Source organism: Oncorhynchus masou, chromosome 33 (assembly GCF_036934945.1).
Source record: "Oncorhynchus masou masou isolate Uvic2021 chromosome 33, UVic_Omas_1.1, whole genome shotgun sequence".
In the NCBI taxonomy this organism is placed as follows: Eukaryota; Metazoa; Chordata; class Actinopteri; order Salmoniformes; family Salmonidae; genus Oncorhynchus; species Oncorhynchus masou.
The window spans coordinates 16,043,024-16,058,967 of NC_088244.1; the positions used below are offsets into that span (position 1 = coordinate 16,043,024).

Here is a 15,944-nt window from a genome sequence, read left to right on the forward strand (position 1 = left end):
GTCTAGCCACTCAGACACACTGGTCTGTCTAGCCACTCAGACACACTGGTCTGTCTAGCCACTCAGACACACTGGTCTGTCTAGCAACTCATAGTGCACTGGTCTGTCTAGCCACACAGAGTGCACTGGTCTGTCTAGCCACTCAAACACACTGGTCTGTCTAGCCACTCAAACACACTGGTCTGTCTAGCCACTCAAACACACTGGTCTGTCTAGCCACTCAAACACACTGGTCTGTCTAGCCACTCAGACACACTGGTCTGTCTAGCCACTCAGACACACTGGTCTGTCTAGCCACTCAGACACACTGGTCTGTCTAGCCACTCAGACACACTGGTCTCAGACACACTGGTCTGTCTAGCCACTCAGACACACTGGTCTGTCTAGCCACTCAACACACTGGTCTGTCTAGCCACTCAGACACACTGGTCTGTCTAGCCACTCAGAGCGCACTGGTCTGTCTAGCCACACAGACACACTGGTCTGTCTAGCCACTCAGACACACTGGTCTGTCTAGCCACTCAGAGCGCACTGGTCTGTCTAGCCACTCAGACACACTGGTCTGTCTAGCCACTCAGACACACTGGTCTGTCTAGCCACTCAGACACACTGGTCTGTCTAGCCACTCAGACACACTGGTCTGTCTAGCCACTCAGAGTGCACTGGTCTGTCTAGCCACTCAGACTGCACGCCTGGCTTACTGATACCGGGATGAAACAGAGAAAAGAGATATTAGAAAAATGTAAAGTAAAGTGTTAACCCTTTTACCTGAATATGAGACAAGGATTAAGTTGCAGGAGTCAATTTCACTTGGACATTATACTGATTTACAGATTATAAGGGGGGTGGGGGTCTGTGGGGGTCGATAATTCCATAACCTTTCAAGTCCAATCCAAGGAACCAATCTTTATGAACACAATATCCTCTAGTATGAAAGACCACACGCTCAACAAAGTGAAACATGGGTAATTTTTTGTAGCGTTGAATGAGTGATCTGCTTGGATCTCAATGTTAAGGCAAAGACCACATTTAGTGTGGTTGGACATGGTGAGCAAGGCAGTGATACAAGGCATTGATATCATGTGCACTGATTTGTGTATGGATTAATATAGCGATTGGTTCATAAGCTCATGGTCTCACTATTACAGTGAGAGCAGTTTTGGTTTCGGTTTATCAGTCAACAGCAACATGGCCATCATATCTTCCATTCTCACCCACATGATTGGGCAATCTTGACCTTATTCTAAAACTTTAACCAATTAAGGCATTTACTTTAAGGCATTTATTTTAGATCTTGAGAATCAGAACTATTCTGAAACACTGGAATGCTTACTAAGAATCCAACAGCGGTCATCTGACCAAGCCTCCCCACGACATTTATGCCCAAACCGCGGGATGGTTTGAACCACCATAAGGTCAGAGTCAATTCCATTTCAACTCGAGTTTATTCAGAACTTGGGTTTGGATTTTTATGTGGAAACATCCAATTCTTAGAGCAATTTTCAATTTCAGAAATTCTATGCCCCATTCAATGACTGTTTCATCTGGACCAGGACTGGTATTGACCCATCTCTGGTTGAAGCAGCAACCATGCCACTGGTAATAACCACGTAATAACCATATTGTTATCGATGCAGTACTTGGTAACATCAATGTTATAGAGTTGCACAGTATACCAAAACTTCAGTACTTTTCGATACAACAGTTAGGTACTATAATTTTTGTTACGTTCGGTACTTCTGTCAAATGTGTCTTACGTGATTGAGAGGATCAAGTCTGTATCAGCATAGCCCCTTTATAGCGCCAAGAGCAAAGAGCCTGCTCCACTTAGTCATTCATTGCTAGAGTTGTCTGAGCTACATTAGCTCCCCAGTCCCCACTCCTGCTCCACTTAGCCTGCACCGGGAGTCTGGGCTGCATCATGTTATCTCCTCACTCCTGCTCCACTTAGCCTGCACTGGGAGTCTGGGCTGCATCATGTTATCTCCTCACTCCTGCTCCACTTAGCCTGCACTGGGAGTCTGGGCTGCATCATGTTATCTCCTCACTCCTGCTCCACTTAGCATGTTATCTCCTCACTCCTGCTCCACTTAGCCTGCACTGGGAGTCTGGGCTGCATCATGTTATCTCCTCACTCCTGCTCCACTTAGCCTGCACTGGGAGTCTGGGCTGCATCATGTTATCTCCTCACTCCTGCTCCACTTAGCCTGCACTGGGAGTCTGGGCTGCATCATGTTATCTCCTCACTCCTGCTCCACTTAGCCTGCACTGGGAGTCTGGGCTGCATCATGTTATCTCCTCACTCCTGCTCCACTTAGCCTGCACTGGGAGTCTGGGCTGCATCATGTTATCTCCTCACTCACGCGGCACAGAAGTTAACACACCTGAATAATACGACCCAGCATGTAGAAATGTTGAAACTGTCCATACAGGCTAGACACTTTTACCATGCAAGACAATACCGGTAGCTTCCAGCTTTAATTTTAGGCTAACTTTCCTTGCTAGCTTACAGCTGAATTCACAATCCTACTACTTTGTTTGTGATAATATGCAAATCATAACACAAAATATGCTAATTTAAGAGCTGGCAGGCACCAAAAATGTTACTAACTCACATTGTCTCCCATGCCACCGAAACAACATTCACTTCTTCGTCTTCCTTTACCTCACGTCTGGTTTCCACTAGATTCCCGAGTCACAAAGTCAGATTCCACAGCCACATTCTGCCTTGCAAATTAAGCAAATAATGTCATTCATTTCTTAAAGAGACAGTGCACACTATTCGAAAAGAACAGAATGCTTCTTCCATGCAAATGTTGTTAATAAGTACAATAAAAGAATACAGTGTGTTCTCTGAGCAGTTTCCAATAAAAAAATACAGTATATTCTCTGAGCAGTTTCCAATAAAAGAATACAGTGTGTTCTCTGAGCAGTTTCCAATAAAAGAATACAGTATGTTCTCTGAGCAGTTTCCAATAAAAGAATACAGTATGTTCTCTGAGCAGTTTCCAATAAAAGAATACAGTATGTTCTCTGAGCAGTTTCCAATAAAAGAATACAGTATGTTCTCTGAGCAGTTTCCAATAAAAGAATAAAGTATGTTCTCTGAGCAGTTTCCAATAAAAGAATACAGTATGTTCTCTGAGCAGTTTCCAATAAAAGAATACAGTATGTTCTCTGAGCAGTTTCCAATAAAAGAATACAGTATGTTCTCTGAGCAGTTTCCAATAAAAGAATACAGTATGTTCTCTGAGCAGTTTCCAATAAAATAATACAGTATGTTCTCTGAGCAGTTTCCAATAAAAGAATACAGTATGTTCTCTGAGCAGTTTCCAATAAAATAAGTCCTAAAGTTTATCTGTCTGGATCAAGTGTCATTTTGTGACTTTGGCTAATATATATTTTTTTGTGGTATTGTTTTGGTAATAAGTATCGTGATGGTATCGAGTATTGTAATATTAAACCTGGTATCGGTATCGAATGAAAAAAGCTGGTATTGTGAGAACACTACTATGTTATTAGCCATGTGGTCCCTACCTGCGTCGGGGGACAGGTATGTGGGAGGAGGGGTGGGGATTTCTCTCCTCAGGTGGCACTTGATGTCCGGTTTCCTGGAAACCATCGGGCACCAGCGGATTCCTCGCTTTCGAGTGCATGTGTCTGTCCGGCTTCTGCCCGTTCAGGATCAGGCAGTGAGCGGGACTGCCGTTAGTAAGGACTCCAGTCAGACCACTGTTCCTCTCTGCCTCGCCACCACAACCCATCTGAAGGATGAAGAACATTACACACACAGCTGAGAAATGGTTGCAGTCTCAGAACTGTTATGTTGGTGCTTTTTAGTCCACATTTTATATTTATTTATTTTTATTTCACCTTTACTTAACCAGGTAGGCCAGTTGAGAACAAGTTCTCATTTACAACTGTGACCTGGCCAAGATAAAGCAAAGCACTGCGACAAAAACAACAACAGAGTTACACATAAACAAACATACAGTCAATAACACAATAGAAAAATCTATGTACAGTGTGTGAAAATGTAGAAGATTAGGGAGGTAATGCAATAAATAGGCTATGGGGGCAAAATAATTACAATATAGCATTAACACTGGAGCGACAGATGTGCAGATGATGATGCGCAAGTAGAGAATAGAGATACTGGGGTGCAAAAGAGCAAGAGAATAAATAACAATATGGGGATGAGGTAGTTAGTCGGGTGTGCTATTTACAGATTGGCTGTGTACAGGTACATTGATCGTAAGCTGCTGTGACAGCTGATGCTTAAAGTTAGAGAGGGTGATAATTCCTCAGCTTCAGTGATTTTTGCAATTCATTCCAGTCATTGGCAGCAGAGAACTGGAAGAATGGCGGCCAAAGGAGGAATTGGAATTGGTGACCAGTGAAAAATACCTGCTGGAGCGCATGCTACGGGTGGGTGCTACTATAGTGACCAGTGAGCTGAGATAAGGTGGGGCTTTACCAAGCAAAGACTTGTAGATGACCTGTAGCCAGTGGGTTTGTAGCAAGGGCCAGCCAATGAGAGCATACAGGTCACAATGGTGGGTAGTATATGGGGTTTTGGTGAAAAAACAGATGGCACTGCGATAGACTACATCCAGTTTGCTGAGTAGAGTGTTGGAGGCTATTTTGTAAATGACATCGCCGAAGTGAAGGATCGGTAGAATAGTCAATTTTATGATGGTACGTTTGGCAGCATGAGTGAAGGAGGCTTTGTTGCGAAATAGGAAGCCGATTCTAGATTTAATTTTGGATTGGAGATGGAGAGTCTGGAACGAGAGTTTACAGTCTAACCAGACACCTAGGTATTTGTACCTGTCCACATATTCTAAGTCAGAACCGTCCAGAGATGTGATGCTAGTCAGGCGGGCAGGTGCGGCAGCAATCGGTTGAAGAGCATGCATTTAGTTTTAAAAGCATTTAAAAGCAGTTGGAGGCCATGGAAGGAGAGTTATATGGCATTGAAACTCGTTTGCAGGTTTGTTAACACAGTGTCCAAAGAAGGGCCAGATGTATACAGAATGGTGTCGTCTGCGTAGAGGTGGATCAGACAATCACCAGCAGCAAGAGCAACATCATTGATATATACATAGAAAAGAGTCAGCCAGAGAATTGAACCCTGTGGCAGCCTTATAGAGACTATCGGTGGTGACAGTGTTTCCTCGCCTCAGTGCAGTGGGCAGCTTGGAGGAGGTGCACTTATTCTCCATGGACTTTACAGTGTCCCAAAACTTTTTGGAATTACTGCTACATGATGCAAATTTCTGTTTGAAAAATCCAGTCTTAGCTTTCCTAACTGACTATGTATTTTGGTTCCTGACTTCCCTGAAAAGTTGCATATCGTGGTGACTATCCGATGCTAATGCAGAACACCACAGGATGTTTTTGTGCTGTTCAAGGGCAGTCAGGTATGTAGTGAACCAAGGGCTATATCTGTTCTTAGTTCTACATTTTTTGAATGGGGCATGCTTATTTAAGATGGTGAGGAAAGCACTTTAAAGAAAAACCAGGCATCCTCTACTGACTGGATGAGGTCAATATCCTTCCAGGATACCCGTGTGAGGTCGGTTAGAAAGGCCAGCTCGCTGAAGTATTTTAGGGAGCGTTTGACAGTGACAGTTACGGACACAGGCAATGAGACAGTGATCACTGAGATCCTGGTTAAAGACAGCAGAGGTGTGTACCTGGTAGGTTCCTTGATAATTTGTGCCAGATTGAGGACATCTAGCTTAGATTGTAGGACGGCATATCCCAGTTTAAGTCACCTAACAGTACGAACTCTGAAGATAGATGGAGGGGACAATCAATTCACATATGGTGTCCAGGGCACAGCTGGGGGCTGAGGAGGGTCTATAACAAGCGGCCACAGTGAGAGACTTGTTTCTGGAAAGGTGGATTTTTAAAAGATGTTTAAAATACCTGGATAGTATGACAGAACTCTGCAGGCTATCTCTGCAGTAGGTTGCAACTCCACTCCCTTTGTCAGTTCTATCTTGTCGGAAAATGTTGTAGTTGGGGATGAATTTTCAGGATTTTTGGTGGCCTTCCTAAACCAGGATTCAGACACAGCTAGGACATCAGGGTTGGCGGAGTGTGCTAAAGCAGTGAATAAAACAAACTTAGGGAGGAGGCTTCTGATGTTAACATGCATGAAACCAAGGCTTTTACAGTTACAGAAGTCAACAAATGAGAGCGCCTGGGGAATGGGAGTGGGGCTGCAGGGCCTGGGTTAACCTCTACATCACCAGAGGAACAAAGGAGGAGTAGGATAATGGTACGGCTAAAGGCTATAAGACCTGGTCGTCTAGTGCATTCGGAACAGAGATTAAAAGGAGCAGATTTCTGGGCGTGGAAGAATAGATTCAAGGCATAATTTACAGACAAGGGTATGGTAGGATGTGAGTACAGTGGAGGTAAACCTAGGCATTGAGTGACAATGAGAGAGGTTTTCTCTCTAGAGGCACCAGTTAACCCAGATGAGGTCACCGCATGTGTGGGGGCTAAGGCATATTGGGCAGGGCTGGGGGGTCTACAGTGAAATAAGGCAATAATCGCTAAGCAAAACAGCAATAGACAGGGCATATTGACATTAGGGAGAGGCATGTGTAGCAGAGTGATCATAGGGTCCATTGAGTAGCAATAGATGAGTCAGGGAGACGATTCAGTAGTTGCTACTACGCTTGGTGAGCTGGAGACAGGGCGATTCAGACAGCTAGCGGGCCAGGGCTAGCAGATGGGCCTTTGGCGATGTCGCAACAGAAGAGCCTGTTGGATCCACCTCGGACGATTACGTCGGCAGACCAGTCGTGATGGATCGGCGGGGCTCCGTGTCGGCAGTAAATGGTCTAGGCCCTTTGGCAAAATAGGTATTGTAGCACAAGAATTAGCTGGTGGACCTCTTCGGGCAAGCCGGGACATGGGCCTAGCTCGAGGCTAGCTCAAGGCTAACTGGTGCTTGCTTCAGGACAGAGACATTAGCCAGGAGTAGCCACTCGGATTGCAGCTAGCTAGCTGCGATGATCCGGTGTAAAGGTTCAGAGCTTGCGGTAGGAATCCGGAGATATGGTAGAGAAAAAGCAGTCCGATATGCTCTGGGTTGATATCGCTCTGTGCAGACTGGCAGGTATTGACTGAGCTGGGGCTGGCTGGTGTCCGAGTTAACGGTGAAGATCGCTAGCAGTGGCAAACTGACTACTAGCTAGTAGCTAGTTACCTGGCTAGCTTCTGATTGTGGTTCCGGTTCTAAAGTATAGAAATAGCAGATCCATACCACATTGGGTGAGGTGGGTTGCAGGACAGTATATTCAGTCCGTAGATGGGAAGTGACATTAAAATATATACAAAATATTTACGAGAAAAAAAACAAGGAAAACGATACGGGACAAGACAAAAGAAAAAGCAGTCTGATATGCTCTGGGTTGATATCGCTCTGTGCAGACTGGCAGGTATTGACTGAGCTGGGGCTGGCTGGTGTCCGAGTTAACGGTGAAGATCGCTAGCAGTGGCAAACTGACTACTAGCTAGTAGCTAGTTACCTGGCTAGCTTCTGATTGTGGTTCCGGTTCTAAAGTATAGAAATAGCAGATCCGTACCACATTGGGTGAGGTGGGTTGCAGGACAGTATATTCAGTCCGTAGATGGGAAGTGACATTAAAATATATACAAAATATTTACGAGAAAAAAAACAAGGAAAACGATACGGGACAAGACAAAACACACGTCCGACTGCTACGCCATCTTGGAGAATGGGCCTGACAGTTTAAGGCCCAATCTACCTCTTTATTTTGGCTAAATTTTTTGGGAAAGAGACGTTGTTGAGAGATTTTGTGTACAAAGAAATAGAAGCTGTCAGTTACACTAAATCTGTCCAACAATTAGGAGGCACTGACAACTAGAATACATAACCTATTGTTTAAAGTAGGGTTCCCCAACTAGCGGCCACAGGTGATTTAATTTGGCCCCCCAAGTTTTCTGAGCAAAAATGTATAATTAGTGACCAACTTCCTGTAGCATTCACTAATAATAACCAAAGACTTGTAGCATTCACTAATAATGACCAACTTCTTGTAGCATTCACTAATACTGACCAACGTCTTGTAGCATTCACTAATAATGACCAACTTCTTGTAGCATTCACTAATACTGACCAACGTCTTGTAGCATTCACTGATAATGACCAACTTCTTGTATCATTCACTAATAATGACCAACTCTTGTAGCATTCACTAATAATGACCAACTTCTTGCAGCATTCACTAACAATGACCAACTTCTTGCAGCATTCACTAACAATGACCAACTTCTTTCAGCATTCACTAGTAATGATCAACATCTTGTAGTGTTCACTAATAATGACCAACATCTTGTAGCGTTCACTAATAATGACCAACGTCTTGTAGCATTGTCTAATAATGACCAACGTCTTGTAGCATTGACTAATAATGACCAACAGGCAGGCATTAATATAAAATTAACACAGGTCTCATAAACAATCTCTCAAGCTCAAGCCCACATGCTAGTCAGTAGCCAGCTAATCTTTATAATTAAAGTCTAGCCAACTTGGATCTATTTGCTAGCTAACAAGATATAACAGTTGAATTGTTATGAACACACCCTTCTGACCGTCTCCAACAGTATGCTAGCTTGTCCACTTTGTTCAGATGTTGAAATCAAGTGGCCTACCTCATTTATCAGAATGAGAACTAGTTGTTAATTCCTTAAATAATATTTTTTTATGCTCATTGCACATTTATAAAACACAGACTAGACAGCCAGCATAACAGTCTGTGGCTAAAATACTTCTAGCGGTACCCGTGCACGACAGAAACTGAGCATTCATTTTGCAGAATCAATGTTCCTTGATACTCCAGTTTTAATAGGGTCTGCTCTTTGCACAATTTGAGGAGTTGAGACATATAAAGGTTATTGTTAGAAAAGTTAGGTTCCCATCTATTACAGTAAAATATTGTCTAAATGTGTTTCAGTGTCCATATGACCGATTCTGTTGGACCAAACCTCAAATGCAAATAACGAATTTGAAACCGCTTGTTGTCAGAGAGGAAGAAATTATCTTTCATCTTTGTTGTTGCAAGTGGCAGGAGGGGGAGGAGCTTGTGAGTGGCAGGAAGGGGGAGGAGCTGGGTGTGTGCTTCCCGGGATCCTTGGGACATCCCTACCCTCCCTGACCCCTACCCCTACTCTAACCTAAATTCCTACCCTTACTCTAACCTTAACGCCTACTCTTACCCTAACCTTAACCCCTATCCTTACCTCAACCCCTACCCTTACCTTAAATCCTACCCTTACCTTAAACCCTACCCTTACCCTAACATTAACCTCAACCCTTACAGTTACCTAACCCTCCCTGACCCCTACCCCTACTCTAACCTAAAATCCTACCCTTACTCTAACCTTAACGCCTACTCTTACCCTAACCTTAACGCCTACTCTTACCCTAACCTTAACGCCTACTCTTACCCTAACCTTAACGCCTACTCTTACCCTAACCTTAACCCCTATCCTTACCTCAACCCCTACCCTTACCTTAAATCCTACCCTTATTATTATTATTATTATATTATTACTCTTACCCTAACCTTAACCCCTATCCTTACCTCAACCCCTACCCTTACCTTAAATCCTACCCTTATTATTATTATTATTATATTATTACTCTTACCCTAACCTTAACGCCTACTCTTACCCTAACCTTAACCCCTATCCTTACCTCAACCCCTACCCTTACCTTAAATCCTACCCTTACCTTAAACCCTACCCTTACCCTAACATTAACCTCAACCCTTACAGTTACCTAACCCTCCCTGACCCCTACCCCTACTCTAACCTAAAATCCTACCCTTACTCTAACCTTAACGCCTACTCTTACCCTAACCTTAACGCCTACTCTTACCCTAACCTTAACGCCTACTCTTACCCTAACCTTAACGCCTACTCTTACCCTAACCTTAACGCCTACTCTTACCCTAACCTTAATGCCTACCCTTACTCTAACCTTAACGCCTACGCTTACCCTAACCTTAACGCCTACTCTTACCCTAACCTTAATGCCTACCCTTACTCTAACCTTAACGCCTACTCTTACCCTAACCTTAATGCCTACCCTTACTCTAACCTTAACGCCTACGCTTACCCTAACCTTAACGCCTACTCTTACCCTAACCTTAATGCCTACCCTTACTCTAACCTTAACGCCTACTCTTAACCTAACCTTAACCCCTACCCTAAACCCCCAACTTAACCCCTACTCCTACCCTTACCTTAACCCCTAACCTTACCCTAACCATAACCATAACCCATGCCCTTACCTTAACCCCTACCCTAACCCAAACTCCTACCCTTACCCTAAACCCTAACCTTAACCCCTACTCAAATCTTAACCCCTACCCTAACCTTAACCATAACCCTTACCTAACCCTAGCCTTAACCCTTACCCTAACCTTAACCATAACCCTTACCTAACCCTAACCCCTACCCTTACCCTAACCTTAACCCTTACCCTAACCTTAACACCTACCCTAACCTGAACCATAACCCTTACCCTTACCTTTTTACCGTACCCGTACTCTAACCCTAACCTTAACCCCTACCCTAAACCCTAAACTTAACCTCTACCCTTATCTTAACCACAACCCTTACCCTAACCCTTATCCTTACCCTAACTCCTACCCTTACCATAGCCCTGAAACGAATTGAATTAATTCAATATATCGCACAGACCTATTTTAAATTACTATGCTTTAGTCAAATATTATATCTGTTTCGGCTTCTTCTGGTCAATTTGCAGTCTACAAATGATTTGTAATTATGTTCCGGCCACCTGACCATCCGCTCAAGAAAGAAAATGGCCTGCGACTGAATCTAGTTGATGATCCCTGACTTAAAGGGATAGTTCACCTAAATTACGCATTGGTTTCCTTACCCTCTAAGCAGTCTATGGACAAGGTATGACAGCAAATCCATGCTTTGGTTTAAAATACATAACATAGGTTCACAATATCAACATTCAGTGAGTACTGCCCCTATATATATCGGAGGTATTCATTTTTTCTAATATAATTTTTTTGCTACCCAAATATTTTTCAAGTTTAAAGTTGTATTGTCAAATGCACTGTAAGGGTGAAATTGTGGTGTAGATAATGGGGGGGGGGGGGGGGCAGTAGACGGGCTGTCTGAGGGATCCTCCGCATTTCCTGCAATTCTACACAGTTTGACTTATTATGCCTCTCTTAAGGGGTATATTGAGGGGTATATGGAGGGGTAAAACACAGTATAAGTGGAAGGATAAGTGGAAGGCCCCCAACCACCCAAGAAATATATTTTGGGGAAAACAGCTAACTTTCTGCATTTCAACACACTTTGATATGGGGCAGAGATAAAAATGTGAAGTTTTAAAGCTAATTTACTAGAATTCTACACATTTTGCCATTGGGTAGAGAGGAAAGATCATTTGCACTATTTTACAATATGGTAGGGTAAAAATCAGTATATTGCTTGTATGGATGTCAACCCCAAAACATGTTCATGTCATCACCAATCAACTCCATTACAGTTAAAAATGACTTTGACAACCATTTCTCTATGCTAGCTAAGCTACCAGATATACGAATGGGAGTTAGCATTTAGCAGTCCAGTCACTTATTCTAAACCTGAAAATGGACTACTTCTAAATGTTATGCAGTGAAAACAGCCAAATGTATTTCAATCGGACTTTAGTAACCACATTGTGGGCCTGTTACAATACATCAATCATGACGGTTTTGATGAATAACATTGTTGTTAGCTCAGATTTATTGACTGTGCGCCAATCCAGCATCCTTCTTTTGTCCCCCATGGTCAGTGTTCCATTGACCTCTTACCGCATCTATTACAACACCGAAAAGCTGCTTTAAACATACTGATTTACTCTTTTTTGGAATGAAAACTATTTCCCTCATATTAACTAGATTTCCATCCAATTGGCAACAGATTTTCATGTGAATATTCAAACATCTGCATAAAGAAAATATGCACATTTTCCCCATTAGTGGTGTGTTTCCACCTAATGGACTTGTTCGCAGCTAAATAAATAAAATACTTATCCGCTTTAGTTTTCAAGTACCTAAAAAAATGTCAAGTTCAATGTGATTCCAACACATTTTCAGCTCTACCGATAGTTTTGCAACAACAACTGTTTCGTTAAAAATAGCAAATGTGCCTCCTCTAGTCTTGGAACGTACATTCTAACCAACAGCTGGCAGATACAGTGTGAGAAGCTGTGCTGGTAGGCTAGTCTCCATGGTGAGATTATTATGGATAGCAGTGAGAACATTTTTATTTGTCAAACGGCAGTCAAGCATCGATCATCATGCCACCAAAATAAGACTGTGAAGTTCATCATAACTTATTTAATTAATCTGTAGCCTAATAAACTGCATGGTTTCCCGAGTGATATTGGGAGGAGCACACACCATACCATCGCGTGACTCCAAGTTTACTTTGATATCATGGTTATTATATAAATAGTTGCACATCAAGGCCTTTCCAACACCATTTTTCACATAATATATTTTACCGACACAACAAGATCCCACCATGATGAACTAATAAATTATCTGTCAGCATCTCAAAAGTTGTACCGAAACTACCTGTTTCCATCACAGCTGTCGTGATTTTTTTCTATACGGTATGACTTTACTCACATTAAAACTGTGGATGGAAACGTAGTTAGTGTAATTAATTATACTGTGCTTAATGCTCTAGCTTAGCTAATGAACTACCTATGTAGGTTGAGCCGTGCATGACCAGAATGACACATCGATGAACCACTAAAAGGCACACCCCATTTCTGTTGGAAAATTGAGAAGGAGGAGGAGTTGGACAGTTATTCGTGTCCTAACGACCGTTAAAGCTCATTTCCTACAATTCTACACATTTTTTCCATTGCTTAAGACTTACTCATACAGTATGCTATCTGGGGAACCGCCGAACTCCAAGGGGCCCCCAACCAACAAAGAAATGTATATATGTTTTAGATTTGAAATAATTGAGCCTATTGGGGGGGAAGAATCGACCTGTTGTTCATATTGGGACATACATGTCCCCCCGTCCCCCGTGGCAATTTCACCTAACATGCACACGATACAGCAGGTGTAAAACACTACAGTGAAATGCTTATATGAAATTATTATAACAGTGACCGCAGTCATTTGACTGACCTAATCATGTCTAAATCATCTAAAAGTATCTCAAATTGATCGTGAAGCTCAAAAATGTAACAAGAAAATTCTAATATCTGTCCCATGACTTGAATGGGATTTGTGCCTCAAACGCAAAAAAAAATGTTAGCATGTGGAAACAGTGCTAGGGAAACTAAACCAAAGCATAGATTGCTGTCATAACTTGTCAATAGACTGCTTACAGGGTAAGGAAACCAATATGTGAGTTTGTAATTCTGTTGAACAATCCCTTCACGGAGCATATTAACCCTGTGTAATCCTCCCGCTCACACGCCATCTGACAACACTTTGACAATAGACTATAATACCAAACAAAGTGATAGCATGTAGGATGGCTAAACAAAAATGAAGGTTTCTCAAAAACGTTTAGGCATATGACATCCCCTAGAAATTCACTGGTAGGACATTGTCCACTCTCTAATTTCTATATGGGGGTGTGTTGATGTCTTGGGACAATACAACATATCTGACATGCATTGTTGTTTAAAAAAATAATAATAATATCAAGCAACACTTGTAGATAGTTTTTCTTTCCTTCAAAGCAGGGTCTTGGTCAATGATGTATATAAACCGTGGATTGCTAATGCTCTATGTTGGACTTTAAGAGGCGTTGAAGCCACCGGTCGGCCATATTGGCATTTCCCAGTAGGAGCAGTCCTCCATAGGATTTAATGCAATTCTACAGTATTTCAATTCAATGTTTCAAGAAGAAAATGACAGGTATTTATGTTTTTTTTTGTAGTGGGGACAGTAACATTTGTAAGATCTAAAAAATTATACTTTAAGGAAAATGTTTTTATATATTTTTCATATATACATTAAGGCTTCTGTAATATAATAAATATGGCAAAAATAATGTAGATATTAAAAACTGTAATTCTATAGCTTCCAAAATATTTGTTACAATGGTGGCGTATGAAAATGTATGTACTCTACTGTAAGTCGCTCTGGCATCTGCTAAACGACTGAAATGTGGGGGAGTGAATAGACGGATTCAACACAGCGCCCCCAATCAGTCATCTAGTGTATATTATCTGAATCATTGGTCTCGATGCCTCCCTGCTGAAATTCTGGCAGGCAAAGCGGTCGCTATGGGGGAGGGGAAATTAGTTTGGAGTCCCAGCCCTTTTTCCTTTAAACTTTGAACATGCAATGAGCCGCCATTTTAACAGATTATATTCGTCATACATACTAGTTGCATTTAGGCTATAATTAACTTGGGTTAGACGCATAGCCTGCCTGACCTATATTTTCACTTTAAAAAGTAACCGATTCATGTCATTAGAAAAGTCAGAGCGGCTGGTTCTGTAGTTTGTTTCCCCGGTGTATGCAACAGTGTGCTTTAAGGAAAACAATGTGCTAATGTGAAAACTCGATTGATATATAATTGAATAGGGGGAAGAAGACTAACACATTACACACTTGCTTTTAATCTAACCAACTCACTGCAAAGAAAAATACACGAAGTCCAGCATGCAATGGATATGACAGTGTAATAGCACCTACTATTTTCCGGTGCGCGTATTTTTCTCTCCCTGACGACAGGTCATTCCCATTGAGGATGATGTCCTGGTTTGTACATTCTCTCAAAGAGCCATCGTCTAGCACGATTGTGCAGAAAACAGCTCCTGATGCGGGCCCGCTCCCGCACGCCAGAATGACACCGCTGTCAGTAGTGGTGACACTCATTTCGCTTCCCTTGGAACCCTCTGCATGCTGGTCAATACCGGCTTGTTTCGAAGCGCCCCCGACCAGTATTTCAGCCGGAGACATGTCAAGCAAACGTTTAGAATTCATCGTCGGACCGGAGTGGTGACTAAAGAAAGATTACCCGCTTTCTATACCTTTTCGTGCAGAAATTTGGAAGAAAATACATTCAGGCCTGTCTTGAGTGGATCCCCGTGTGTTACCACTATTCTAAGGTATGGACTTCTCCACCAGCCGAGACAAGTTAAAAAGCCGACACAGTCAATTTGAAAGATTAAAGATTGTTTAGCTTTTTTTCCTCAAAAAAATGCCACGCCCCCACTCCCCTGCGCGTGCAGCCAGGCGAGATTCACAAGGCACCGCCTTCAATTCACTGCTATTGGTCCGCTGCCATCGCAAGCCAGAAGCCAATGGGTAGTTTGGAATGTGTCACTCACTTTTTTGTGTGTTAAGATAATGGGGGTGTGTCGCTCCAGTATGCCGGCCGGCCGGTGAAAAGGGAGAAATGAAAACAACAAGTAGCCAGCCAAGGCCTAGATTTACTGTATGCTCCGCTAAAGTCGAAGCAGGAGGCCTATGTCTGTGCAGTGTAGCCTATGCATTTACCCTAACTTCTTCAAGCTACAGAATATTCCAAAGCACAACATTAATAAATTGATATGTTTGTGCAACTACCATTTTTACCATGCCATGTTTTATTAACCATATAGGTTTGCCTATGCCATTTTATCAGTGTAATAGCAATAGTGGTCGTGGTTACAACGAGTGCTGCTGAATGTTCGGTTAGTCCTGCTTCATTGTTTCCCGACTTGAAGCTGCTACATTGTTGCAGTTTTATTACAACGTTATTACAATGTAACAATTGCATTTATGTTGCAGCAAGATAATCATATAGCCTAGCCAGGTATTCCCATAGTGAGTTCGTAATGCGGTCGGGGGTACACCAACTAAAAATGTGATTCAAATTTATTTTTAAATTGTAAGCCT

The 15,944-nt window shown here is 42.4% G+C and overlaps 1 protein-coding gene across 2 annotated transcripts in view; it reads right to left on the reverse strand.

Moving 5' to 3' along the window:
• The window catches only part of LOC135527889 (zinc finger protein 704-like), a 124,935-nt gene extending 109,671 nt beyond the window's left edge, over positions 1-15,264 (reverse strand). Inside the window, exons 1-2 of one of the 2 annotated variants that reach the window (XM_064956520.1) lie at positions 14,757-15,264; positions 3,538-3,764 (exon numbers count right to left, since the gene is read on the reverse strand). In XM_064956520.1, coding sequence (XP_064812592.1) covers positions 3,538-3,764; positions 14,757-15,047 — 518 coding nt within the window. In that variant the 5' untranslated portion in view covers positions 15,048-15,264. The remainder of the gene's footprint in view (positions 1-3,537; positions 3,765-14,756) is intronic. The other variant, XM_064956521.1, reaches the window with a different exon arrangement.
• Positions 15,265-15,944: the final 680 nt, after the last annotated feature.